The sequence below is a fragment of the Schistocerca cancellata genome, chromosome 3 (genome assembly GCF_023864275.1).
Source record: "Schistocerca cancellata isolate TAMUIC-IGC-003103 chromosome 3, iqSchCanc2.1, whole genome shotgun sequence".
NCBI classification, from domain to species: Eukaryota; Metazoa; Arthropoda; class Insecta; order Orthoptera; family Acrididae; genus Schistocerca; species Schistocerca cancellata.
In genome coordinates this window covers 132,436,230-132,463,527 of record NC_064628.1, presented here as the reverse complement: position 1 = coordinate 132,463,527, position 27,298 = coordinate 132,436,230, and the positions used below count along the sequence as shown (strand labels likewise).

Genomic DNA, 27,298 nt, shown 5'->3' with positions numbered 1-27,298 from the left:
GGAGGAACTGTATAAGGGGGGCTATGCTCCAGACTGAACGCTGAAAGGCATAATCAGTCTTAAATGATGATGATGATGATGATGATGATGATGATGTCCGCGTGTACACCCTGTATTTACACAGGTAAAGCAAACAATGTAGATAACTCTGTCTTGTCAGTAATTGTGATTTTGTGTGGAGATTATTTTGGCAAAGCACATTGCATTTGTATAGATAGGTTTTACACAAGCCCTTCTGTGTTGGACTATCTGTGGCAGAATAAACCTTGGAAGTAGGCACTGTAATGAAAAACAGGGAGGGGGAAGTGATGTTTTGGAGGAAGGAATATTTACTGGCAGTAAAATGGAAATCAACCAGTGACGTGTACTGTCTTTCAACCAAACATCAAGCAACTTCAGCTGTTATTAGTATCAGTTACGAAGGAGGACAAGTGGAGAGACATAAACCAGCTGTTGTAATAGACAAGGGTAAACCTCTAGTAGGCAGGGTTGACCAGTTATCAAGCTATTGTCCTTACTCTCGGGATACACTGAAACGGTGGAAAAGATTTTCTTTCACTTATTTGTTTTATCAGTAGTGAATAGTTGGATTGTGTACAAACAAAAAGACAACATCTCTGGTGTGCTTCATGAAGGTCTTGCGTAAGCAGCTAGCAACTTGTGGTGGTGTGGAAGGGCTTCAGGATTCACAAAGTGGACCATCACCAAGTTTGGGCAGAGTGTTTGGGTGAAACTTCCCAGAAAATATCCCAGTTACAGCATGTAAACAAAACACAGCAAGGTGCTGTAAAGTGTGTGCAGATAAAGGGAAAAAAGAAACTGGGGAAAAAAGTAAGAAAATAAACACAATGGTGGGGTAAGCAGTGTAGTGTGGGTCTCTGCATACCTGACTGTTTCAAAGACTACCATATCCGAATAAATTATGTTGATAAGAAAACAATGCTGCACTTCGTATTGAATTTTTTTGTATACACACTTTTTTTCAATAATTGTGTTCTTTTGTAGGTGCTTATTTCTCTCAAATATTAAATGTTTAAATGTGGCCTCTGGGTTTTCCTTACACATTATTGACATGTTTATGCATCCCATTCCGCCAACCCTTTCACTGCTGCGCACAAGTTACTTTACTTCCACATCTCCGTAAATAAAATGTTTTTAATGCTTTTCATGTAACACATGCCACTTTGCATGCTATCGTTTGCAAGAAAACCTCATTTTGATATCTTGAACCATTTACAAAATGTGACAATTGTTTTGTCTACATGATTCCCAATGTATGGGGCAACTAGCCACTTGATATAAAATCCAATATCTCGAGAATGAAATAAGATAACTTTGTGCTTTTTTTTATATATCTTATTGACATTTCATACACAGTAAGGTATGAGCCAACGCAAAGTGTGCACATGGTGTTTTTACCTCAGGAAACACTTTAAGATTTCCTGCAATGCTTTACTGAATTTGATGCAGCAAATTAAGTGTGAAGAATAACAAAATTAATTCAGTCCTCTATCAAGCAAAGGTATCAGACTGTAAGATGTGCAAAAATCAATTTTGTTCACTAAATAGTTTTCTTAAAATCGAATGATAAGCATTTCACAGCGGCCAGAATGCCATCTTTCAGCACAGGTAGCAGCATTAGACAAGCAGAATACTGAGAACAGAGCTGTGCTCAATGTGGAATGCATAAAGGTTGAAGCTACTAGACATTCCAAGGAGTCTTCCTAAAAGGAATTTAGAAGATGAATAACTAAATTTGCCCATCTGTGTTAAATTTCTTGTTGCCACCAGCGTAGTCACGTTCAGTATGAAGTATTTAAAATAGATAAGTACCCAATTGAAAATTGTGCAGTCTGTTGTGTTGTAAAAAAAATATTAAATTAAGTTAAATAATTTACATGTACATATGAGAAACATTTAAAAGGTTAATAGAATTGCATTATTAAAAATATTCTGTGCTTGTACAAATTTTTAGGCTATCGGACTTCTTCTGTTATATTTCAATTGTAGATTCAGGCAGCGGACTCCAAGTACACCATACTTAAGAAAATCCTCCTTTGTTGGTTATCTTCACTTCAATAAAAAATACTTAATACTGGTATCAATTTTTTTCTTATTTCGAAACATGTATGATACAAAACACTTGTAGCCCGTCATCCTCCGAAAGGCACTTCTTAACAGAACTTCTACATAGAAGAGAGTGAGAAACAAAATCGTGTATAACGAAAAATGAATGGTTTTTTCCTCTCTCCCACGCCTTGCTGCGCATTCATAATTAATGTCTTTGCCAACGCTTATGGTCGATTGGTGTTTCATTTTTTTGTTTTTAATAAATTTTAACTTTACGATATCCTGGGGGTCTTTTATCATGTACCTACACACTGTTCATTTTAAGCCTCACCACATAGCGGAGATGTTGAGACGCAGATAGGTGCAACAAAAACACATGATCACTGTCCCTGGTCAGTGGTCGTGTGTGTGTGTGTGTGTGTGTGTGTGTGTGTGTGTGTGTGTGTGTGTCGTCTAATTTGGGAGGCCTATTTGTTTGACAGTCTTTCTGTTGTGTGCATGCACGCATGTATGTGTGCATGCAGCGGGATGCATGCACTTGCAGTTTATAAGCCATTTTTAATCTTTGACTGCTGGAACAATTTAGTACTTGTCACTTCTGTATGTCAATCTCGAGCATAAAATGTGTTCCCAATTTTTCTTGTTGGCAACATTACATGAGTTGTTTGAAATTCAAGCCCATTGCTCCAACAACTCATGATTACTTGTGTGTGAATGGAACTTCATCTTCCTACAGTCTCCCTTTAAAAGAACAAGGAACAAATGTGATAATAATACTTGTGTAGCTGAAATTAGAGGCATTTACTGCACGTTTCTAGAGATAGTTACAATATGAAAAATGTATCTTTCTTTCTTCTAGCATGACAAGCAAGTAGAACTGCAATTGTTTCGCCTGTATCACAATGAAAAAGATATTGAGCAGCTGGAGCAAGAGCTAGGTCGAAAGCAACACGATGTGAAGAAAGTGGAAAAACGAAAACAAAAGGCAGAGGAAGAGCTTAAAGAAAAAAAGAAGGAATGTGGTAAAATATCTCGGGAGCTAGCCAAGGTGGAGCAGAACATAAGAGAAATGGTAAGTTTTCAGTCTTTTGTGTTGATGATTTTAGTTCATAGTCAGTTCCAGTTTTCTAGTTACACTTTCTCACTTTTTCATCATGTTGTAATATTTAACAACACTTCATGTGAAATTTTTGTTTTGACTGTATGCTGTAAGAATGCTTTGTATTTACTTTTTTGATACGGATTTGTTTTGTATAGTTCCAGAATTGAGACAGTTGACTTGGGTAGACTGCTACTCCATATTATATCTACTGGGAAACATCACATAAGGAATAGAAACCAGAGTAAATGAATATGCATTAAAATAAAATCAGATTGTAGCAGATTAAGTAATTTATAAACAATGACTCATCATAACCAGAATCTTACATCCAAATCTGAAACCAGGGTCATCAGTGATGTACAATGCTTATCACTGAAAGTATGTTTATCATGAACACCACTGTACAGCCAAAACAGAACAGAACAGAAACTACTCCTGAATGGAGTGTGCTGCTGTTTATACAAACATCATAAATATGAGAAATTTTGAGAACCTACCAGAAATGATAAATACTAAATGACAAATAACTGCTGGTGGTTGGGTTTGAAATGGTGACCCACATCATGCCAGCCACTGATTCTAACTGTTACTGGAAGGTGCACAGTTGGTGGCATTTCTCCCTCTCTTGGCGAACCCACTGTTTCAGAACTTTTCAGTGGATCTAATTCTTGTCGGTGGTCCTCTGTATGACAGTGCTGCCAGATCCCCATCTTCTGGTCATGTTGTCATATCTCCTTCACTGTGACGAGCATTGAAGGTGGCCCCTCACAATGAAGTTTTCCGATCACTGAGTAGATCTTCAGTTTCATCTAACAAGAAGCCCCATTAGTGAATTGTGCATCAGGACTGTAGTACAGGTTCATAAGGACAAGGATGACATCTGCACTTTTTTCTTTGTGATGAAGGATCATAATCCTAATGAGGCAAGCGACAAAGTATACAATATGGCCTCAAGTAGAGCTTTAATAACTTTTCCAATAATCCCACTTTTTGCACGGGTATAAAAACCATACCAGGTCTCCCTGGCTGTATCTCACTGACTGATACTAGGCATTATAGCATTCTGTCATTCTTCTGGACATCCAAGGTCTGTATGCAAACTAGGTTACTTGCTTCTTTGATCCTGGTGATGAGGTGTTTCTTGCAGTCATCCTGAGTTTTGTGCGTTTGAGAGAGGAGCAGTGCATCCATTGTGTTTTCAGCCTTGCAACCATGGACTAGAAAGAGCAGTATGGAGACTGTAGTGTCTTGCTTCACAGTATTGCATAAAAATGACATGACTTGCAGTATTGTATCCCAATTTCTCTGTTTGACATCAGTGTACATAGAGAGAGCATATCTGCCAGTGTCTTATTAAAGCATTCTGTGATATCATTCATCTGTGGATGATAGGCAATTGTCATCTTTTGGGCAATGTTGCAACATGAAATTACCTTTGATACTAGTCTCTAATGGAAAACCTTTCCATGATCAAAGAACATCATACAGTGTGTTTTGTTCTTCAAAATGATGTCTTCTACATGGATCCTTGCAATTTCCGGAGCATCAGTAACTAGTACAGCTTTAGTTGTAAGATAGTGGATTAGATTTTCAGTGCAGTCTGTTACCCAATTACACATTGATTCCCACATGTCGACTTGGGTAGACATATAATCTTTTTTCGTGATTTTTGCAGTCATTGGTACTCAATGCAGAAATGCCGTGTCCCATCCTTCTTCTTCTTCTTCTTCTTCTTCTTCTTCTTCTTCTTCACAAAAACCACACAAGAGGATCAAGGGCATTCTTTGAAGGTTCAGTGACGTCATCTTGCAGCATTGATTCCACTTCCTCGCGGATTATCCATCATTCAGGTGGCAACACACTGTACGAGTGTTGACTAATTGGTGAATGATTCCTCGTGTTGATACAGTGTTTAAACATGGACAGCTTGGCCTGTCTTTTCTCCACAGCAGATTTGAAAGCATCCAAAAAGTGATGTCCAACAGATAACACTCACTGACAGTGTTCCTTGGTCAGGCAAGATCTTATTGGCAGTTCAATAGTAGCTTCCTGCATTGTACTATCTGTAGTGGTAGCAGCATGATTCTTTGGGGATGGCTCTGAGTGGCCTGTCTGGACTGGTTCAGCTGCCGCTATGCACATAGCTTTAGAGATGAGTTGTGGCTGCTTGTGACAGTTAGTGATGGAAAGTCCTCCTTTATCACTTACAATGTGTATAATTGTCTCTGGCATCTAGATTTGTTTTGTGATCCTGAGTAGCTTTTTGCAGTCAACAAAATCTTCACAGTTGGAGTATCTAGATTGACAACAGAAACTTGTCTCCTCTATGAGTGTGGAATAACAATGTCTTTAATGGCAAGCAATCTGTGTTACGCGTGGTTTGTTGAATAGCTCTGTCAGTTTGGAGCTCTGATCTTCCTCAGTCTGTGGATGCTTGTGATGGCTGCAGGAAGTCCTTTCGAGAATAACAATGTGATGACATTCTGATGGAACAACAAATTTGGAGGGCTGTGTTCTGTCATTGATAGTTATTCTTGCAATACACGTGCCTGTCAGCTGGATAGTGTTTCCCATACATGACTTTCAGCACAGTCTCCTTCATATCACAGAAGATAGTCTTCTCTAGCTGCTAAAGCGTTCAACATTAAAGAAAAGGAAAGCCCTAAGTTGGCTAGCAACCAGACATGTTAGCAATCGATGTTGAATCGATGAAATTTCCTCATAATTATATTGGTGATTGTTGTCAATGGAGGACTGTCATTCATGGCGGCCTCAACTCCATTGATGTCTCCTGACAGCAGTGCAAGTGGCTGGTACCTCTATATCATGACAGGGAATAGAAAATGTCTTTTATACTTTGTGGAGGAGTTGGTTGCACCTGTGTTGGTCAGATGCTGTGTTGTCCTTTGATGTATGTGGCACAAGTCTGAGCTGGTAGAGTCCATTCTTCCGTACACATTCGACTGGTGGTTAAGATTGGTGCTCAAGTTAGACACACATCTTCATCTTTCTTCTCTACCTCCTGACATATGGGGTCAACATCCATGGCTGCTATCTCTTGCTTACTTGATCCAACATTTCAAGCTGCCAAATACTGTATCTCCTCTCTTACAACCTGGTATATGAGAGAGGTGATGTCATGGTGATCTTCCACAACTGCCATGGGGACCACATTCAGGAGTCTAACATATGTCTTTCATTCAACTCTTTTTGTGTTGCGTTTCCTCGCTGACACCTTTTGATGAATTTCTCGGTTGTTGTAACAACCTTTACCACAAGAGCTTGGTGCATGTCTTCTGTGATTCCTCTCGTCAAGTGTGAGAGTTTTTCAGCTTCTCTCATATTCAAATTCACAATGTGGCACAGAGCCCAAACATTCTGTATGTAGGACTGTGTCATTTCCCCATGACACTGGTCCCTGTTCTTCAGATGTTCTTCTGTCATAGGGCTTGCTGTTGATTGTCACTAGATGTTTTCTTCAGTTCGGTCTGGAATTTGTCCAAGCTGATTAGCTTCTCTCCTTTGTTTTCCTCTGTTCTCAAACGCCATCAAGTAAAATCATTCATTTGCCAACCACATCATATCTCTTGTTTGTGGTGACCCAGTCAAATCCTTTCAGCTATTTCATTGGGTTCTGACCACCTTATCTGGGAAACACTGATGGATACCTATGTACAGCTAACTTATTGCTGTTTTGGAATCCATTAGTCTTCTGAATATTCAGATTGTGGAAATGATTTACTGCTTTTATACTGGTTCCTAGGCAACAGCTTTTACATTGTCTGAGTGGAGTCACCATGATTTAGATTAATTGAAGTACTCGGTGTCTCCACCAAGCAATGTCATGCCGCATTCACAATCAAATCAAAGTCCGAAAGCAGGGTCATCAGTGAGGTACAACACATAGCACTGAAAACGCATTAATTGCGAACACTGCAGTACAGCCAGAACAAAACTGAACTGACTACTGTGTGGAGAGGTCTGCTATTTATACAGACTTTGAATATTCCAGAATATGCCGACATTACAAACATAAGAAATTTTGAGGACATTCCAGAAATGATGATTACTAAATAATAAATAATTGTTGGTGGTCTGGTTTGAACTGTTGACTTGCAGCCTGCCAATCAGCGATGCTACCCCCTGCGCCACACTGCTTGGTGTACAGCTTGTGCCAATTATATTGAAGACAGACCTCTTGCAGTTTTATTTGTCAGTTACGATTACTCAAGCAGTCAGTGAAGCAATAATTATCTATTCTACTATATAAAGATAAGTCGTCATTTAATGTTGTTAACAATAATCTCAAAGAATTCGTGATTTATTTACTTTAAATTTTTATACAATACTCAAATAAATGTTCAGTCAGGCATAGGCTGTTTTAAAAATACAGGGTGAAGAAAAATTCATGCACTCGGACTTTGCAATAATTCCTCACATACTTGCAATACAAAAACACCTCACACAAAATTTCATCCTGCACATATTTCGGGCAGTAAATGGACGTTAAAGGTTGGCAGTCGGGCAACTCTGTGATCACGTGTACAGTAACAACCTCTGTCAGGTGGTAGTGGTAGTACTGTCCAGTTGGTGCGGTGGATAGCATTTTGGGTTAGCATACAGGAAGCCGAGGGTTCGATTCTGGATTGAGGCTTATTTGTTTTTATTTGCTAGTAGTAGTCTGCTTGGTATGCTGTCTAGTGTCTTAATCTTCATACAGACGACTACAGTGAGTCTTCTACAAAACAGTTGCAGTTGCTTACTACGAACACAGAAATGGAAGTACAATCGTCTTCATTGGTCAGCTTTTAAAGAAACCTTTAGTGTGTCATGGATATGAACTGTTTCGCACCACTGCATCTACTACGATCCAACTTGTTTTGTGTGTACCCTCCCTCAGTGGTCCCATGGATTAATACCAACTGTTATTCTTGCCACATTCAGGCCCATTACATTAAGTTAGGGTCTTACATCACCAGTTGGGCTAGCAACATGCTTTGCAAATGATTTTGATGGAACCATTGGGAGAGGGTACACAGAAAATAGGTTTGGAATCTAGTAGACGCAGTGCCGCGAAGCAATTCGCATCCATAATGTGCCAAAGGCATCTTTAAAAGCTGACCAGTGAAAATGATTGTTCTTCCGTTTCTGTGTTCATGGTACATAACTGCAAATGTTTTGTAGAAGACCCCTGTAATCACTGTATAACAATTAAGACACCAGCTACCATACCATGCGGACTAGTTTTAGTAAATAAAAACAAATAAGCCTCAACCCAGAATGAAACCTCAACCTCCTGCATGCTAACCAAAAACACTATCCACGCATAATGTATAAAGGGGAAACATTGTCAGCAAAATTCTTGAAAAGTTCTTGACTGATGTACTTTAATTTTTTGTGTGATACTCTAATAACCATTTGCATGGACATAGGATACATTTTTTTTAATGTAGGCACTATATTTTTTAATATAGGTGCTGTATAAATTGATTATAAAATCCATACTACTATACAAAGACAATTCATTGTTTACTGTTGTTACCAAAAATCTCTAAAAGTTCTTGACTGATTTACTTAAGATTTTTACGTGAGAGACTAATAAATGTTTGGACGAATATGGGCTACGTATTTGTTAATGTATATGTTAACGGATTAACTTATTATTTTTGTAGGATGTGCTAATGCATGTTCAGACAGACATAGGGTACATATTTTTAGGTGTGTGTGTGTGTGTGTGTGTGTGTGTGTGTGTGTGTAAAAAGTGTGAAATGTTAGCAAAAATCTTGAAAAGTTCCTGACTGATGTACTTCAGATTTTTAGATGTTACTCTTAATAAACATTCGTATAGACATAAGATACATATACAATATGGAAAAGTTGTCAGCAAAAATCATGAAATTTCTTGACCTACTTATTGTAGGTTTTAAACATTCAGAGAGCTGTATATTATTTTTAAACAACAGTGTACACGTTTTCTGTGAAAACAAAAATGCTGTGCCATTAGACATATTATTTCTCACATATATATTCCTTCTCTTTATATAGAATTGCAAACAGAAATTGTATACACAACTATGTACATGTTTGTTTTCTTCTCCACATTCTGTTTTAATAGAAAACAGGAAAGTTGTACTTACGGCATATTGACACTTATGATTAGAATACTATTACAGAATCTGAATCATGCCAGTCTTGCAATTTAGCCGATTTGCAGATTAAAGGTATGCGAAATATACCATTGAAGCTACTATTCTCAAAGATCCAGTAGCAGGAGAGGCCAATCATATCCCATATACGGATGCTCCCAATAAGTTTAGGCATTCATTTTAAGTGACTTCAATTTTCAGTCAAGGTGTCTTCGGCAATAACAATAAACAATGCTTAAGGTCAGAGAGAGTGAGAAGAGGAAATGTACGGAGAGGGAGGAGGGGATGGACATAAAGAGGGGGAAGGGGGGTGAAATGTGCTAGTGGGGCAGGAAGAGATGAACGGGGGGGGGGGGGGGGGGGGGACATTAGGACATTTACGTGACTCTTATTCATAATTAGCAATTGCGAAGCTTTGCCAGGTTCAGTATGAGGATATCTACATCTCATAAATACTACTGTAACCCTATTCAGGTTTACATTTTCGGTCTATTGATTAAATGAAATTTAGTTGACTTTTGTTATTAAATATATTTTGCAGAAAGTTCTGAGCAGTGAATGTGCATCCGAAACATGACCTTAATAATTTAAAGTGTCTCTGTGATGCAGTGTGGTTATATTTTGTACTTGGATAAAAACACACACACATTTCTGTGTGTAATGAACTTTTGTTTTTAATTCTCTTTAATTAAAGAACCAGCTGTGAGAAATAACTGCTTTTTCTTGTTGCTGTAAGTGCAGTATTCATTGTAGTTTTTCATTGTTTCATCATGTTATTTTGACCATTGGCTATAATATTGTAAGTATATATATTTTTCCTCTGTACTGTAGGAAGTTGAGATCAACAAGAAGCGGCCGACTTTCATAAAGGCTAAAGAACGTGTTGCTCATATTCAAAAGAAACTTGAGTCAGCACGCAAATCTCTGGCTCAGGCGAAGAAAGCAGATGCAGCACATGAACAAGATATTCGTGAACTTGAGGATGAGCTTGCAGAGGTTGAAGCAAGAAAACGCGAGTATGAAGACATGGTTGCTGGAGAAAGTCAATCACAGGGAAGAGATGTACATCTTGAAGATGCACAGGTAGGCTTACCTCACCTGATGTGATATATGGATGGAGGGGTTAAAGATTGTGTATATATATATGTGGTATTTTGGGCATTTTAAACTTGTATTCCCTATTCACCACATAACTTGGCTCACATTTCTTTACTTCATGTGACATTTAATAAACAAGTATTCTTCATCATGGAGGAGATGTAAGATCTGTGAAATAGTGAAATTGTTTCTTGTGCTGAAGGAAGAGAAAAACAGTAAATAACTTGAATTCAGATTAATTATCTCAATGAATGATCGAGTACAGTAACGGGATATCTGTATAATTACTCAGTTTAAACTGTAATAGATAATGTTTTTGTGTCTCATATTAGCCAGTCTTTACTTTGGACAAACAGTAAAGGAAATTAAGGTCAAATTTTGAAAGGGATATGAAGTTTAGAGAGAAAAAATAAAATCTTCAAGGTCTGCCAGTGATGTAATTCTTTCAGAGACAGTAAAGATTTTGGAAGTGCAGCTAAACGGAATTGATAGTATCTTGAAAAGAGGTTACAAGGTGAACAACAACAACAGTACAACAAAGGTAAATAGATTATAGTTGAATTTATTCAGGGAACATGCTGAGGGAATTAGATTAGGAAATGAGGCACCAAAAGTAGTAGATGACATTTGCTATTTGAGTAGCAAGATAACTGAAATGCTTGGAGTAGAGAGAATGCAAAATACTTGACTGGTGCTACCAAGTAAAACGTTTTTGATAAATATTTTAACATGTACTACAAATATTAGTGTTTGTAGGTCTTTTCTGTAAGTACTCGCCTGGCGTATAGCCTTGTATGGAAGTGAAACGTGGATGATAAACAGAACATACAAGAAGCTTTTGAAATGTTGGTCCTACAGAAGAATGATGAAGATTGGATGTAGGGGTCAGGTAACTAATGAGGAAGCACTGAACAGAATAGAAGTTTATTGTCTCATAAGTTTATTGTCTCACAACATGAAATTCCACATCACGACTAAAAGAATGGATCAGTTGTAAACAGGTTTAAGTGGGTGTTGGACTGAAGTAGAGAAGAACATCACAATGAAGAATGCAAGAGACTGTGTGTGATGTTAGGAGGTACTTAAGTGTATTTTATTAGTTTGAAATTAACATCCAATCTTAATATTTTTATTGTAGTACTTGGTCAGTGTGTTCAGCCTTTACCTGATTGAGGTTATGGCATGTTACTTGATGTTCTGTGGAATAAAAAGAATTGAGATATCTACATGATACTTTTGAATGAAGAGCACATATTACTTTTATGGCACAGTAAAACAACTTCCTTTCTAAAAACTTAACTTATCCCAGATTATTATGTAATAAATAAACATCAAATTGAAATAGACATAAGTATTACTCCCTCTGCATTTAGGACTTACAAAAGACACAAACAGCATATTTTAATGAAGAAACCTGGTTAATAATCTCCTGTATCTTTTCTTTGAATATGAGATTCTCATTTTTATGTCCACCCAAAAAAAAAACTCTCCTACTTAATTACTAAGCTTTTGCTAAATTTATGATTAATGTCGTAGTCATTGATTCACAGAACTGAATGTAGTGATTTATTCCAATAACTCTCTCTGCCTACGTACTAGAAATAGATATTTGCATTTCTTTTCTGTTATTTAGCCATGTTTGTTCTCAAGGTTTTGCATTGTAATAATGAACTGACAGATAATTTAATAAATAATGTAGGCGTGGAGCCTGAGATCTTTTATTATTTGATGTTGAGCAGGTGCAAGAGTACCACAGGCTGAAGGAGGAGGCTGGCAAGAGGTCAGCCATGTATTTACAGCAGCTCGACTCAGTCAATAGAGAACAAAAGTCAGATCAGGATCGTCTTGATAATGAATATCGTAAGAAGGCAGAAATCGAAAATCGTTTACGTCAGAAGGGACATGAGAAAGATGAAGCACAGAAGCGCATTGAAAAGCTGGCAGAACATATAAAGTAGGTATCATAACTTCTTGTCTATTTTAGTGACATGTGGGCAAGTGCTTTATATTTTAATTCTGAAATTTAAATTGCATGAAACAGAGATTGGTCACAGTGGATAGATGTCAGAGTACAATTCAAAAACTTTTGTAGTTCATTCCTAGGTTTGTGCTAGGACTTTCCTATCAGTTAACATTACTTTCTGCTATGCCTATACAATCTGTGTCATAATTAATAGCAAAAACTAACACTTCTGAAAATTTGTAGTAATGGATGCAATAACATTCAAGTAAACATGGGTCCGCAAACAAGCACTTGTTGAAGAAACTCTTCCTTGTGTCAGCATTGCATTTTACTGCAGTACTGCATTTGTCTCTGCAGTGAGTTAATAGTTCTTCCAAACAACCGTTGGAGCGTCTAGTAGATCTTTTAATATTGTATGATTCGTTGCTCTAGTTTTACACACTTACCAATGGGTGTACTGAACACATCACTTTTTAGATGACAACTGACAATAAAATTCAGAGGAATGAGGTCAGGTGATCTTACAGACAAAGTTACAGACCTTACTGGTGGGTAAGACTTCATCTTACATCAGCAGCAAAATTTGCTGGTGCTGCATCATACATGTAGCATCCTGGGCTCGTTTAAGGCTTAAGCTACACAAGCCACTGCTTGGGACCCAGGGCCACCCAAGTCCAAGATTTATATACAGTATGTATCACAATTAATAGTGAAAACTGACATGAGTGAAAGTGTATGAGGGAAAAGGGTGATGGGAGGGGGAGGGGCTATATGATACGTTACTTGTGTGGAAAAATGTTCTTGAATCAGACCTGTTAGCACTTTCCCCAATCATGGCCCTTGGGTGAAATTTTAGTGTAATTAGATGGGGCATTTACATTTCAAAAGTATTTGTTCTAACTAGGATCATAGCTTGCTGGTATGCTCTACCAGTCTGTCACCATCACCACAAAGCACTGACTGCCAGCTGTTACCATCCGCTACTGATTGAAATGTCTGTGGTGTTAAAAATGCAGCATTTTTTGCTCTAGCGGTCTGGAGTTTGAAAACTTCGTATTTTCTTAAGTTATCTGCTTCAGCAAGACTGGTAAGAAATATTACCCACAAGAGCACCAAGAAGTAGTGGATGGTTTTCCCCACTGTTAAACAAATACATGCCTTTTTTGTTTCAGTTGTGACACAGTCTACATGTCCAACTAATATTGATTTTTGTTTCCTAACAATTAAAAGTGAAGTGAAGTGCATAGTCATTGTACTGTGAAAGCTATCAATTTATAAGAGTCTCCAAGAGAAGCTGTGACTTGTTCATTCAAATGGCTTTGACAGATCTCAAAAGATTGTAGTAGGTAAAATTTTGTAACTCATTAATGCTTAGTTGATAAAATTATAGATGGCAGATTCAGTGGAGCAACCCGTCTGGAATCCCAGCTATGACACTGAATCCCATATTTGCAGATACAGTTCTTCTAAACATTTTGGGAAGGAAGTTAATAGTAGAACAAGTTTATAGCTATTAATGATTATCCTCATAATATTTTTAAACAGGGATTTAGTTTGTATATCTGAATGGAAATACACTTTGTGAATGTGACAAATTACATAAACGGCAAAATACAGTAGCTTTATCAAAACGGCACACTTTTAATATTTTGCTTGAAATGTTATCAACTCTTGGAGTAGTTTTACTTTTAAGAAAATTCATTATTTTCCTGGTGTTTTGCTGGAAGTTGCTAGCGTGAAGTCAAATTGACTGAATGGTTGTGGTTCTTATTCTCCCATTTACTGCATTGATGTATAATGTAAGTTTTTCATCTTGGGTTTCACTGTTACGTTTAGGAAATAATTGTTTGACATTTGTTACATGTTTGTTGTCTTGCACCATTAGGCAATTATTTTTAATAACTAGATCATCTTAACAGACATCTACATCACCTTTCTCGTTCTAATCCTTATTGGTCTCTTTTTGATCTCATAATAATTCATTTTCCACATAAAAGGCATGACTTTGGATTTTTATAACTCTTTACCTATGGAGACTGGTACCTTGTATAGTATAAAAGTAGTTGCACATCTATGCCTGTGTTCATCATTTCATATAGTTCTCTCTTAATGCAGTATGAACCTATAATGCCTTTTTTTTTTTAATCAAAGATTTCCACGATAACCTCTTAATCTTATATTACACATTTTCTAGCGAGAAATCATAGAGAATATATGATTAACAGTGACATTAGTTTTTCAGTAACAAAAACTACTCTACAAAATCATGGAGTACTGAACCATGTACTTCAACAGGTATAATATATCACTGTCTTCATCTGCTTGCTCATGCCCTCTTGTATGCTCCACCCCTGCTTGGTCCCGCCTTGCCTCCCTCGGCCTCTTGTCCCTGTCCACCCGACCCTCCCTCGGTCTCTCACCCCCTGCTCACCTGAACCCCACCAGGTCTCCCACCCCCTGCTCACCCGAACACCAACCAGTCTCCCACCCCCTGTCTGCCCCAAGCCTGCTCAGTTTCTTGTCCCAACTGACACCATTTGACCCTCCCCCCTCCGTCTGCACTGACCCCGCTCGATCTCTCACCCACCCACCCCCCATCTGAATGATCCCGCCCCGTTTCTTGTCCCCCCCCCCCCCCCCCCCCCCGTCTACGAACCCCACTGATTCTCTCCCCCCCCCCCTCCCCCACACTGGTTTTCTCGCTTCCACACTTGGTCTCTCACTCACTCCCACCACCCAACTCACTCACTCCCTGCCCCCTCAGCCTGACACCCCCCCCTCCCCCAGTGGTCTTACCTTCCCCCAATCACTTTGGTTCCCACCATTGGTGTGCCCCCTCCCCCTCACATGCCACACACTCCTCCCCACACCACATGCCCCTTCCCAAACCACGCACCTCTCAGTTCTTTGCTCCCCTCCCCTCCCCTCCCCTCCCCACCCTGCGCAACCTTTAACGTTCTGGACCCACATCTAGACATCCAGATTTAGTTTTCCAAGATTCACTTAATTGCTTCATGCATATGCAGGGATGGCTAGATGAAAAAGTGGATAGCTAATTTCATTCCCTATCTTTCTGCAATTTGAGCTTTTGCTCTGGTTGAAAGGACTTGACTTTAAACTCAAATCCTTTCTTCAGTTGTTCCTACCCCTGTCCAACAGGCAGGGCTACCATAAGTCCCCACCCCCATCTGGCAAACACCCCCTCCCCCCATCAAATACCCCCATCTCGCGATCCCCCCCCCCCCACCTCCCTTTTGGCGATTTCGCCCTCTGCTGAATACACCCCCCCCCCCACCCACCCCGTTCTGTCTATTCTCCACATGTCTGTTGAATCCCACAATTCTATCTGGCCAACTGCCCTCTGGTTAGTCTCCTGCCTTAGGCTACGGACCCAACTCTGTTGCCACTTTGTCACCAGCTGCCTCTCACCCACATGTTGCGCGCCGTCTCCGCCATCACTTGGTTGCCTTTACCCACAGTCTTCCACCCCCACATATGGTCGCCTGATGTATTCCCCTCCACACGTAACCACCGCTGTCTCCCCCAAACCCTCACCCTGCATGGTCGGCCTATGCCCCCCCCCCCTCGTATGTTTGCCTAGCATCTCCCACAACCCCCCACATTGTTGCCCATTGCGAAACGGCTCCCCCACCCCTCACACATGGTCGCCTTCTGTCTTCACCAACACCCCTCTTAGTCGCCCTGCGCCCGCTCCCCTGCAAATGGCCACCTACATCCCCATCCTCTCACCTCTCAGTCACCTTCCATCTTACAATTTGCAGTCATCCTCCCTGTCCCACCCACTCCCACTGTCACTCTCTACCCCCACCCCCTGCCTTTGCAAATTGTTTCCCTCAAACCCTGTTGCACTCCATCTGCCCCCCCTCCCGCCGCCCTGCAGTAGCTCGTCTGCCTCCAACCCTTCCACACTCCATCACTCTCCCTCCACTGTAGCCCCACGTCTCCACCCCTCCCCTCCCAACCTATCGCAATTGCCTTCTGTTTCACCCCCAGCCATTGAACCCTGTGTGACCATGTTGGCACCCCCCACCCACCCTCTCCATGTGGTCGCACACAGTCTTCCCACCCCCACGTGGGCACATGCTATTCCCCCACTGCACCCGTATGGTCACATTCTGTTCCGTGCGCGGTCTCACATCATTCCCTACCACACCCCCTCCAATGTGGCGCACTCTGGCCCTCTGCCGCCATCTCCCTCCCCCCCGCCACATGCTTGAATACTGTCCTCCTGCCCCCCATGCAGTTGGCTGCCAGCCCCTCACCCATTTCTCCTATCCCCTTTGAAATGGTGTCACCTAATGCCCTCCCTCATTGCATCACCCAACACACTTCTCCCCACCATGTCGCCCACAGCACCCCCTCCCTGTGTCGCCCAACACCCTCCCCTCTTCCCTGAGTCATTCAACACCCTCCCCTCCCCTTCCCCACCAGGTCGCCCAGCACCCCACCCCCACTGGGTCGGCCAGCAGGCCAGCAGACACCCCCCCCCCCCCCCACCGGGTCACACAACACCCTCCCGCCCCCTCACCCAGCCCCCCTTCGGGTTGCCCAACACCCTTCCTGCCACTGCGTCGCCTGCAACACCACTTCCCCACCCATTCTGGTTGCTCTCTCTTCACCTTCACGTCCTCCCCTTCCCACCTTCATCCTCCTCCTCCTCCTCCTCCTCCTCCTCCTCCTCCTCTTCTCCCTATCTTTCTCCCTCTTCTGATTCCCATCTTTAATTTGTGTGAATAAAGTCTCTCTACAATAATGTATTTGGATGGTAATTGTCAGCTGTGCTCTTGCATATGTGACATGTAAATGTCAAAATACTGGAAGATGGAGACAGTGTTCAGTGTTCTGTTGTGGTTTGAGGAGGAACCGTAGTCAGGAGGTGTGTGCTGCCAAAAGTGATCATGAAATTGTTTTGATCTTCAGAATATATCTGCAGTTAATACACTTACTATTCTGAAAGTCAATACAAGTATATCTCAGCTTTCATAATGGAGTATTTTGGAGGATGTTGCTTAGGAAATGATTAAAGCTCAGGTAGAACATTACTGCTCTATTACCCAAGTTCCAAATTGAAAATAGAAGAGACTGACTGCTATTTGGTGTTGAGGATGAGGGAATGGTCAATCTTGAGAAGCCACCTGGCTCCAGAGGTTATTGCAATACTTAGAAAGAAATATTGTTAAATGTAAGAGTTGGATGTGTGGAGAAAATCTCGGACATATGTGTAACGTGCTTGGAATCAATCAAGTGGTCATGGCAAAAGTTAGTTAAATTCAGCAGAACACTGTGAACGATCAGAAGTATAATCTGGAATTAACATTTTGTCAGTTGAATGAAAGGATTGTCATTTCGAAATGATTTACCGTATCCTAGATACATTTTAATTGGTGGGTGACACTTTCATGTATATGACTAGCACAGCATTGACATGATCCATAATGTGACTTCTAGTTCAGGTTCTTATCGACAAAAACACCAAAGAATTTAGAATAGTATTTCATTTATTGCTTGTAATGGTCATGTGCAGCACAGAATTCAGTGACATTCCAATTGCAGAGAACCAGTTATTAATTTTGAAGGAAATAAGATTTACATTTTCAGATGTTGATGTTACTCCATTAGACTTTATTTACAGTATCAACAAAGAAACCTAGGTATTTTTCTTGGATGTGTGATTAAAGATCAGTTATTTGTGTATAACAAGAACAAGAGCGGACACCTTTATTGTGATACACCTGTACTGATTAATCACCATTCTATGATGCTTTTCTGTTGTGTTTACTTGCTAGGTTTTCTAATGCAACACTCTGCATCCTTTTAGTTCAACAAAATTTGAGCTTCTCTAGTAGAATTCTGTGAACTGCACAATCAAATGCTTTTGACAACTGACAAGCCACAGAATATGCCAGTTGACCGTATTTTGTCATTTGAGTTTTATATAGTCTGATTTGTGAGTTGGAGAGGCCCTTTTGAAACTACATTATAGGAATAATTTTCTCAAATTTGTCATTAATCACAAACCAATTTACTTAAATATAAAATTAATTTCTACTGGCTGGTTATAAAATGAACTAAATTTTCAGTTATCAGTTGCTGCTTCATAATATCCTCCAGTTCATTTTCAAACCTGCCAAGAATGTATTGTTCATTATGTTAATGCCATCTTGTCTTTTAATGTGGCAGGTATAGTGGACAGCCTCCCCCCTACCTGACACCCATTTCCAACCCCCCCCTCCCCTCTCTCTCTCTCTCTCACACACACACACACACACACACACACACACACACACACACACACACACCACACACACACAAACCGTGACCAGGTAAGCCTGCCTGCCCCTATAGGAGGTGACAAGCTCCAGGTCTGTCTAAAAGTGCACCTTCCTGTAGGCATTGGCAACAGTTTTTGTCAATGTGGTGTGTGGTGACAGCGTACTTCCTAGTGATGATTTCATGGATTAACACAAACTTAGCTATCGTGCTTCGACCTTGGAAAGCCCAGCAAAAGTGTTTCTGTGAATGAGAAATGAATTCACATGTGTGAGTCTGTTCCTTTGTATTGTTACTTGGCTTAAGACAAATTATGACATACATAATTTACTATGACTTACATAATCATTAGTAAATAATGATTGTGGTATTAATTTTAAGTATGTTTGAAGAAACTGTTCTCATTATGATGTTAATATTTCTTACTGTTTCGAAAAGAACGAGTGAATCAGCATTAGAAGATCAGCGCCGTCTGCGTGAGGATTTACAGTCTGATGTTGGCACTTCAAAGGAGCGTGTGCAAGAACTACAGAAGGAACTAGAAAGTGTAGTGGAACAACTCGGAGATGCTCGTGTGGACAAACACGAGGATTCGCGCCGTAAGAAAAAGCAGGAAATTGTTGAGAATTTCAAACGACTATATCCAGGAGTTGTAAGTTCCAATATTTTCTGCTTTAAGTTGTAGAGACAGTTTAATGCTATTTGTTTTCCCAGATAAGTTAAGTGACATCTCGTTTCTCAGAATAAATGAAAGATTTCTAAGTTCCTTTTTTCTTATAACACCATTACAATGTTAATGTGAACACTCCGTATGTAATCCAGAATGGAAAAAATTCATGTAACAGATACATGGTGAATTATTTAAAAGTATTAATTAGTAAGAACATCAATATTCAATATACCATTGAGTACCAAATGAAAATACTGAAATATGAATTAAATTTGGTTATGTTGTGTGCCTTATTATAGTCATTGAAGTAGCAGGTGCAGACTATCTGTATGTTCTGTTACAAAATGGAATGTTGTCACCCCTTCTAATGTTTTTTGGATGACAAGAGACAGTGTGGTATTGGGTTGCAAGGCAGACATGTCTCTCAATTCAGTTTACTTGCATGTTGTGTGTAGCCGATCCTCTGCTCTGGGTAATCAGCTACATTGATCTCTCAATAGCTTCTTCTCCAAAGAATATAGCTGGTTAAAGGAATTTATTAAAATACTCTCCTATCCTTGAAATAATTTTGGTACTTGTAAAATACTTTTCAGTCCAATCACTATATATTTTAAACTTCCGCAGACAATAACTTCTGCAAGCTAACTTATTCCTTAAACATTAGACTCATTTACACATATTCAAATAGCATACATGTGTCTTGCTTCGTTCATAGCCAAGACTTGAAGTAATTCAAAAGTATTTAGTCTTAAATGAGTCCAATACATGAACGAACATAGAAATCTATATTCAATTGTTCATTAGTCTTTTTACAGTCCATAGAGACACTAAATAGCACAGAATACTACATAATATTTCCTTGTTCTTCTCGAGCCCTGCACGGAGACTGTGTGGACCGTACAACAGGTACTTGTCTGCCGCCGTTTGGCTGCTGAGTCTGTCTTTTTCTCGTAACCTTTTTTTTTACCTGCACATACAAATAGGTGATGCACAGTAGGGCGTATTTGTTTCTCCCACTCACCTCTAAAATATCGGGTATTTGAAACGGTGGAAGGCCGAGTGGTTCTAGAATTTACTCCGAAATTCTCGAAGCACTACATATCCCTCCCCCCTCCCCCCCTTTTAAATCAAACACGCGATATTTTATACAATCATTATGTAAATTTATATCACATACATTTCTAGCAATATACACTCCAACATAGATCTTTATACTCATTTAGAATAAACTCTAGCTAATCTTTCATATATTCTACTCTCACTCAATTTTGACATCAACCCCGAATATTCCATTGTGATCTGTTAAGTTTTTCTAATATTCAGAATTCATTAAGACTCTGTCTCAATTTCCAATAGCAAACTCCATGTGTTCCCGACACTTGAGTACTTTATTCTTTATTCTAATTCTTTGCACTGCTTCTTTAGTATGCAATGGTCTTATTATTTATAAACTTTCAGTCTGGAGAAACTCGGGGCAAAATAAAAATGTTCCTATTGACACTCATAAAACATAATAATGATAGTGAAGTATAGAATTCAAACTTACCAGAATAATTTTTACAAAATTTTGTGACTCTTGTCACGATACTGCTCTTTTCCCTCTACAAACAGTATCTATACCTCGCATACAGGTTGATCCTATATTTCTATGGTACAGGTCAATCCCCCTCTTGGTGCCCCTGTCCGTACAGTATAGGTCAGCCTTTCTTAGGTCTTCCTATCTGCCCTTTTCATCCAATACATGCTGGGTGTACCCCCCCCCCTCCCCCTCCCCACCCCCAACCTTCTTGAGTAAGCCTTATGGTTCATTGCCCAAGTATACACTATAATTAAATATTACCTGGTAAAATGAAAGTCTACTTCACAGTTCACACTCGCTTTTTCATACTTCTTTTTTTATACCCTACAGTCCTCCATTACTAAATCCATTCTACTTTTCCAGTATCTACTTCATGCCTACACACATTATTCAATATATAAGATGCTTACTTAGGTTATAAGAGTCCCACTATCCTACAACTCATCAGAATATTTGTTAGACTGGTCTCTCTGGCTTATGTTCTCTTTCCTTATTCACGCTTCCTACTTAGGTATACTTGTTGTAAAATTGTCACAATTTTTATATCCTTATGTACCTATGTGATATAGAATCGTCACTGTTCTTATACATATATTTCCTATATATACATATTAATAAATAGCTACATGATAGTTTTTCCAAGTAGCTAGGCAATGTATTTCCTATATATACATATTAATAAATATCTACATGATAGTTTTTCCAAGTAACTAGGTGATTTAGAACCATCACAATAATCAACCATAAGTGCATATTGTCTATCCCCCTACAACACTTGACGTTTCTCACATCCTTTTGATCTGTACTTTCATTGTTTGTGTCTTTGTGTTGTGGTGTGTGCATATGGAAGTGTGTGTGTGTAGCCTGATTCTTCAGCCTACTTATATGAAATAAGTTGAAGGTTATTGGAAACCACAGAAAATAAGGAGAAATTCAGCAATAGAAGTGTATGCATATGGAAAGAGGGAAAGATAGACCAGTACTCAGATGAGAAGTAAGAAAGGAAAAAAGTAGAAATGGTTGCTAAGATCAAAGAAGATAAAGAAGATAGCCCCAAAGACAGGAAACCCTTCCCATCCCCCTTCCCCAGGATCCCTACTTCTCCGGTACTTGAGTGAGAAGCAAGAGGAGGTATGATATTAAACGTCTCCTACAGAACGGACATTCTCACCTTCGCCTCTGAAGTCCCCGAAGAAAAATTTCAGCAACCCCTACGGAACCGCAAATCAATCACACTTGTCTGCGAGGGTTGTCTGAAAGGTGTGGTGTGTGTTTAGTGTTAGTCACATTTGTACTTACACTACCCCTTCCAAAACCAGTACTAACCCTCCCATCCACTTCACGTCTCATAAAAGGTATAAAATGTTAAATAGAAAATTATACACTATGATAACATAGTCATTTACTCATTCAGTTTATACATACTTTTATACACACATAAAATTCTCTATTCAGTTTATGTCGTCTCGACCTCACTTGGTTTAAATAGTACCATCATGTTATACTTCCCACTAATATAACATTCTATTCGTTTCACTACATGTCTAGAGATCACTGTTCATCCGTGATTCTCTTTAATTGGTCTCAATCTTGTAGTCATATCCGATTTCCTACGTACTAAAATTATAGGATAGTTTAAGAATTCAAGAATAGATTACAGAAGGGAATTCGATGCAGGAAACATAGGACAGAAGAAACACCGAAAACAACTAGGGATCCAACGGTTGTCAGCCCGTAACACAGAACATTAACGTCCCTGGGAGACAAATGTGACTCCACACGGATCCCATGGATCTGACATTAACCTTACTCGATTACTTACGGACCAATACGTCTCGTTAAATTTAGTGTGAAAGCCTCCCCACAACAAAACAATGACCACTTTACTAGGAAACACAACATTAGGTAAAGTTATTCTGTTTTCTACTTTGTCATGGATAAGTTTGAATTCTTCGCACAAGTTGTCTATAACCTTGCTTGCTTCATTAAGTTCGAAAAAAGCAACTGTCAAAATGTTTCTGGAAATTATACTCTCGGTAACTTCTCTATCTTTGATTTGTTCAGTTGGTTCTGCCAAACTACTTACATTTATAATGTCAAATTTGACTATTTTCCCTTTAAAACTTTGTCCTATATTATCTAATTGTGAACTGACAACTCGTGTACTGACACCTGTAATTTGCGATTGAACCGTTGGTAATAATTTGTCCTGTTTTTCAACACTCTCCTTTAAGGTGTATAATCTATATTTTACAGCGTCAAACGTAACATTGCAGATGCTTTGAAATTATCCTAGTTTTTTGCTCAGTTCTGTTTCTAGATTATTACATTTATCTTCAATATCAAATTCTAGTTTCTTTGCCAAATCCGGAAATTGGTCACTCTGTGTCTGACTAAAGTCAGTGAACAGCTGTTTGACTGGACTGCTTAAAGAGCTGTCCCCTTTCACTTATAGTTACACTTTGTGCTTCTAGTTTTGCACTTAAATTCACACTCAATTCATCTCTCAAGGAAGCATTTTGAGCATTTAAATTTTTACTTAGATTAGTAATTTGAGCATTTGACTCTGTTCTTACTGAGTCTAACTTTAGACTTAGTTCTTTGATTAAATTTGCTACTTTAGCGCAGTCTGGTGTTTCCTTATTCACTGTCGTAGCCATGGCTGGTTCTGCTACTTGCTGTTCGTGATGCATAACTTTATTTTAGACCTAGTAATCATCTAAAAGAAAATTCACCACTGAGTACAATAACCACACTAACAGTTTATCATTCAGCAGTTCCTTCAACTTAACCAAACAGTTAATACACACACACACACACACACACACACACACACACACAGAGAGAGAGAGAGAGAGAGAGAGAGAGAGAGAGAGAATCAATCAGAACATATGATCACTGACCTATTATTGATATAAATCTGTCCAGGCAATAGCAGCATCACCTGGCAGGAATGTCTGGCAGTCAGACACATGCTCAGTGTGTGCAGTATTGGTGAGATTGCTGTCCGTATGTAGAATGGGGAGGCGCATGATCTGTCTGAGTTTGACGAGGGCAAAGGGTGATGGTCTAGAGGCTCGGCACGAGCATTTCAGAAACTTCACGACTTGTCGGTCGTTTGAGGAGTGCTGTGTTGAGTATCTTCACCATGTGGCAGACCAAGGTGAAACCATGTCCAGATGTCATGGGATTGGGCGGCGACCCTCCTCATTACAGATGTCAGACGTTGTAGGCTGGGCAGACTGGTAAAACAAGACAAGTGGCGAACTGCGACAGAACTAACATCAGACTTTAATACTGAGCAGAGTACAAGTGTGTCTGACAGTGCACAGAACACTCCTAATGATGGGCCACCACAGCCAAAGACCCACGCATATGTCAATGTTAACACCATGTTATCGGCAACTAAAACTGAAGTGGGCAGGCAACCATCGGCACTGGACGTTTGCGCAGTGGCAGAGCGTTGCTTGGTCTGATGAATCGCAATACATGCTTCATGATGCCGTTGGGTGGGCACGAATCGATCATCTGCCTGGGGAACAGCTCCTTGACACCTGTACAGTGGAATGGAGATGAGCTGGTAGCAGCCCCATTATGCTCTGCAAAACATTCATGTGGGCATCTGTGGGCCCAGTGGAGCTTATGCAAGGCACCATATCAGCCAAGGAGTATCATACACTGGTTGCAGACCGCATACACCCCTTCATGATGATCATGTTTCCCAATAGGAGTAGCATTTTTCAGCAAGATAATGCGTGATGTCACAAGGCCAGGAGTGTGATGGAGTGGCTCGAGGAACACAGTAGTACATTCCAGTTAATGTGCTGACTCCCTAACTCACTAGACCTGACCCGATCGAACACATCTGGAATGTGATTGAACGTGGCACCAGAGCTCATCATTCCCCTCCCTGGAATTCACAGGAATTAGGTGTGTGTGTGTGTGTGTGTGTGTGTGTGTGTGTGTGTGTGTGTGTGTGTGTGTGTGTGTGCATGCTTGCGCGCAGATATGGTGACAACTCCCTCCAGCGACCTATCATGGCCTTCCATGCCATTACGCACTGTCGCAGTTAGGTGTTATTCGTGAAAAAGGTGGGCATAATGGCTTTTAGGTAGCAGACAGCAAAATGTGTCAAAGACTATGCGGTACTTCATAACAACAAATTACTTTGAATGTGTCTTCCTCATGGGCCTTGTTTCGATGAATGTGATGTTACAACCGTTTACATTTGTAACAGGTTGCAGGGAAATATTGCAGATGGTGGTTTGAGAAGCATTACTTTAAAAATAAGTTTCCTTTTACATAGGATGAATTATGTTACGTGTGGAAATTTGCGCTGAGTTTCTTAAGTCATGGAGTGTTAGACTCTCATTCAAAACTGAACATTAAGGATCAGAAACTTAGAAAAATTTGGGGCACAGAAGACCAGCCATTTTTGTCATTATTTAATATTTTATTGACACTCTTGTGTTTGATATATCTTAAAGGGTTACACGTGCTAAAAAAGACTAAGTTTCAAGGTTAGTTTTTCATATTTATTTTAGTTCTTCCATAGATTACAAATTATAGAACACCAATGACAAAAAGTATACTTATTCTCTCTCTTCTTCTTCTTCTTCTTCTTCTTCTTCTTCTGCTCCTTCTTTTTTAAAGAGAAAAAGTCTGCAGTGAGTTCTTGAGCAATTGCACAAGAAATTGGCTTTTCTATGGAAAAGTCAAAGTGCTCGATGGAACATGTATTCAGTCAGTGAACTTTATAACCGTGCTTGTCAGAAACATTCAGCTGCTGCAATTTAAGCTCTGTTCTTAGGACCCCACCTAATCATTCCTTCAGAAAACAAAAGAGCAAAAAATTTTTAACAACCAGTATTATATGTGAAAGCTTAGCTTTTCTTTTAGCTGTGCTGTATGTATATTAATTTAAACCATTAAAACTTTTCCTTTTCGTATGTTTGCGCGGCTTAAGAATGATGTTGCTACTGGCTGACTACATTATGTGTCCTATGCTCTGAATATCTGCGGTCATTGGCTGGTAACATCACATGACATGAGCTATGATTGGCTGATAAGCATCGCAATCTCAATTTCAGTGCTTTGGAAGCTGCTCTGATGTATTTGGTGGAATTCCTGTTGCTGTATTAGGTGGAATTCTTGTTTATACTATCGTAAAGCGAAAATATGCCCCTATGTTTACCTCACTTAAATTGATACTTTGTTCTAAAATACTTAAACTGGTGTTAGCATCTGAATTTTGTTTCAGTATTTAATTTGATAGGAGATACATGCAGTGGATCTGTGGTGAAATCAAACTGTGCAGATATTCAGAATGTAACTATCCTGTTATATTTAAAATTGGAGGTTCTAATTAAGATATTTTATTTTTTATTTCTAAGTTTCCTTTGCAAGCCTCTGTGCAAGTTAGAAGAGCATAACTTTGGGTTGTGCTTATCAGAACTATTCGTGCCTAGTTTCTCACTCAGTTCAGTAAATCTGATACCTTGTGTGTCTGCAGTAGCATTTGTGATATCAAGTGTAGGCATCAGCTCATCACCTCGATCTGTAATTGCTCTCTAAATTAGCATTTTCAGCTTTTAACTCTTCCATCTTCTAGATCAGTAGAGTAATAAAATAAAATAATATTTTGTTGAAACTATTCTTACCGTGCTGAAAACTGTCTCAGTGCGGAAGGCAGCTGCTTTTTCTTTTTCTTCTCTCTCTCCTCTTCTTTTTACGCAGTTCACTGAAGTCGCTTGCATGTCTGATAGCAACACAATGATGACAAGAAACCAGATCACCATGCTTGGTGAAAAGTTGGCTGTAAGTTGACAAGTGTAAATGTTGCTGCTACCAGCTGCTGTGGTGAAGCTATGGAACTGATGAAACAATCATAGTCCTTAGTCCCAGCCACAGGTTTACCGGAAAGTAGAATTAATTCCTCTTCCACATAACTGTTGTTGGTTTATTTATTTATTTATCTGCCTATGTATCATTCTGAATTGCTACACTTGGAAATAAATCTTCTTCATAGCAAAAAGGAAACTTGCTACTCACCATATAGTGGAGTTGCTGAGTCGCATATAAGCACAATAAAAAGACTGTCACAAATGCAGCTTTCGGCCTGTGAGACCTTCGTCAAAATTAGACCACACACACACACACACACACACACACACACACACACACACACACACACTCGACTGCAGTCTCTGGCAACTGAGGCCACACTCCAAGCAGCAGCACCAGTCCATGATGGGAGTGGAGACTGGGTGATGGTAAGCAGGAGGCTGGGGCGGGGAGGGGGAGGGACGGTGGACACTGACGTGCTGTTGGCAGTGCGCAGGGACGGTGTGGAAAGAGGGTAGGGCAGCTGCATGCAGTC

The 27,298-nt window shown here is 39.7% G+C and overlaps 1 protein-coding gene across 2 annotated transcripts in view; it reads left to right on the top strand.

Annotated features, from left to right (window-relative positions):
* The window catches only part of LOC126174751 (structural maintenance of chromosomes protein 1A), a 196,559-nt gene that overhangs the window by 55,106 nt on the left and 114,155 nt on the right, over positions 1-27,298 (top strand). The window contains exons 6-9 of one of the 2 annotated variants that reach the window (XM_049921073.1): positions 2,930-3,142; positions 10,150-10,401; positions 12,153-12,370; positions 19,109-19,322. In XM_049921073.1, coding sequence (XP_049777030.1) covers positions 2,930-3,142; positions 10,150-10,401; positions 12,153-12,370; positions 19,109-19,322 — 897 coding nt within the window. The remainder of the gene's footprint in view (positions 1-2,929; positions 3,143-10,149; positions 10,402-12,152; positions 12,371-19,108; positions 19,323-27,298) is intronic. The other variant, XM_049921074.1, reaches the window with a different exon arrangement.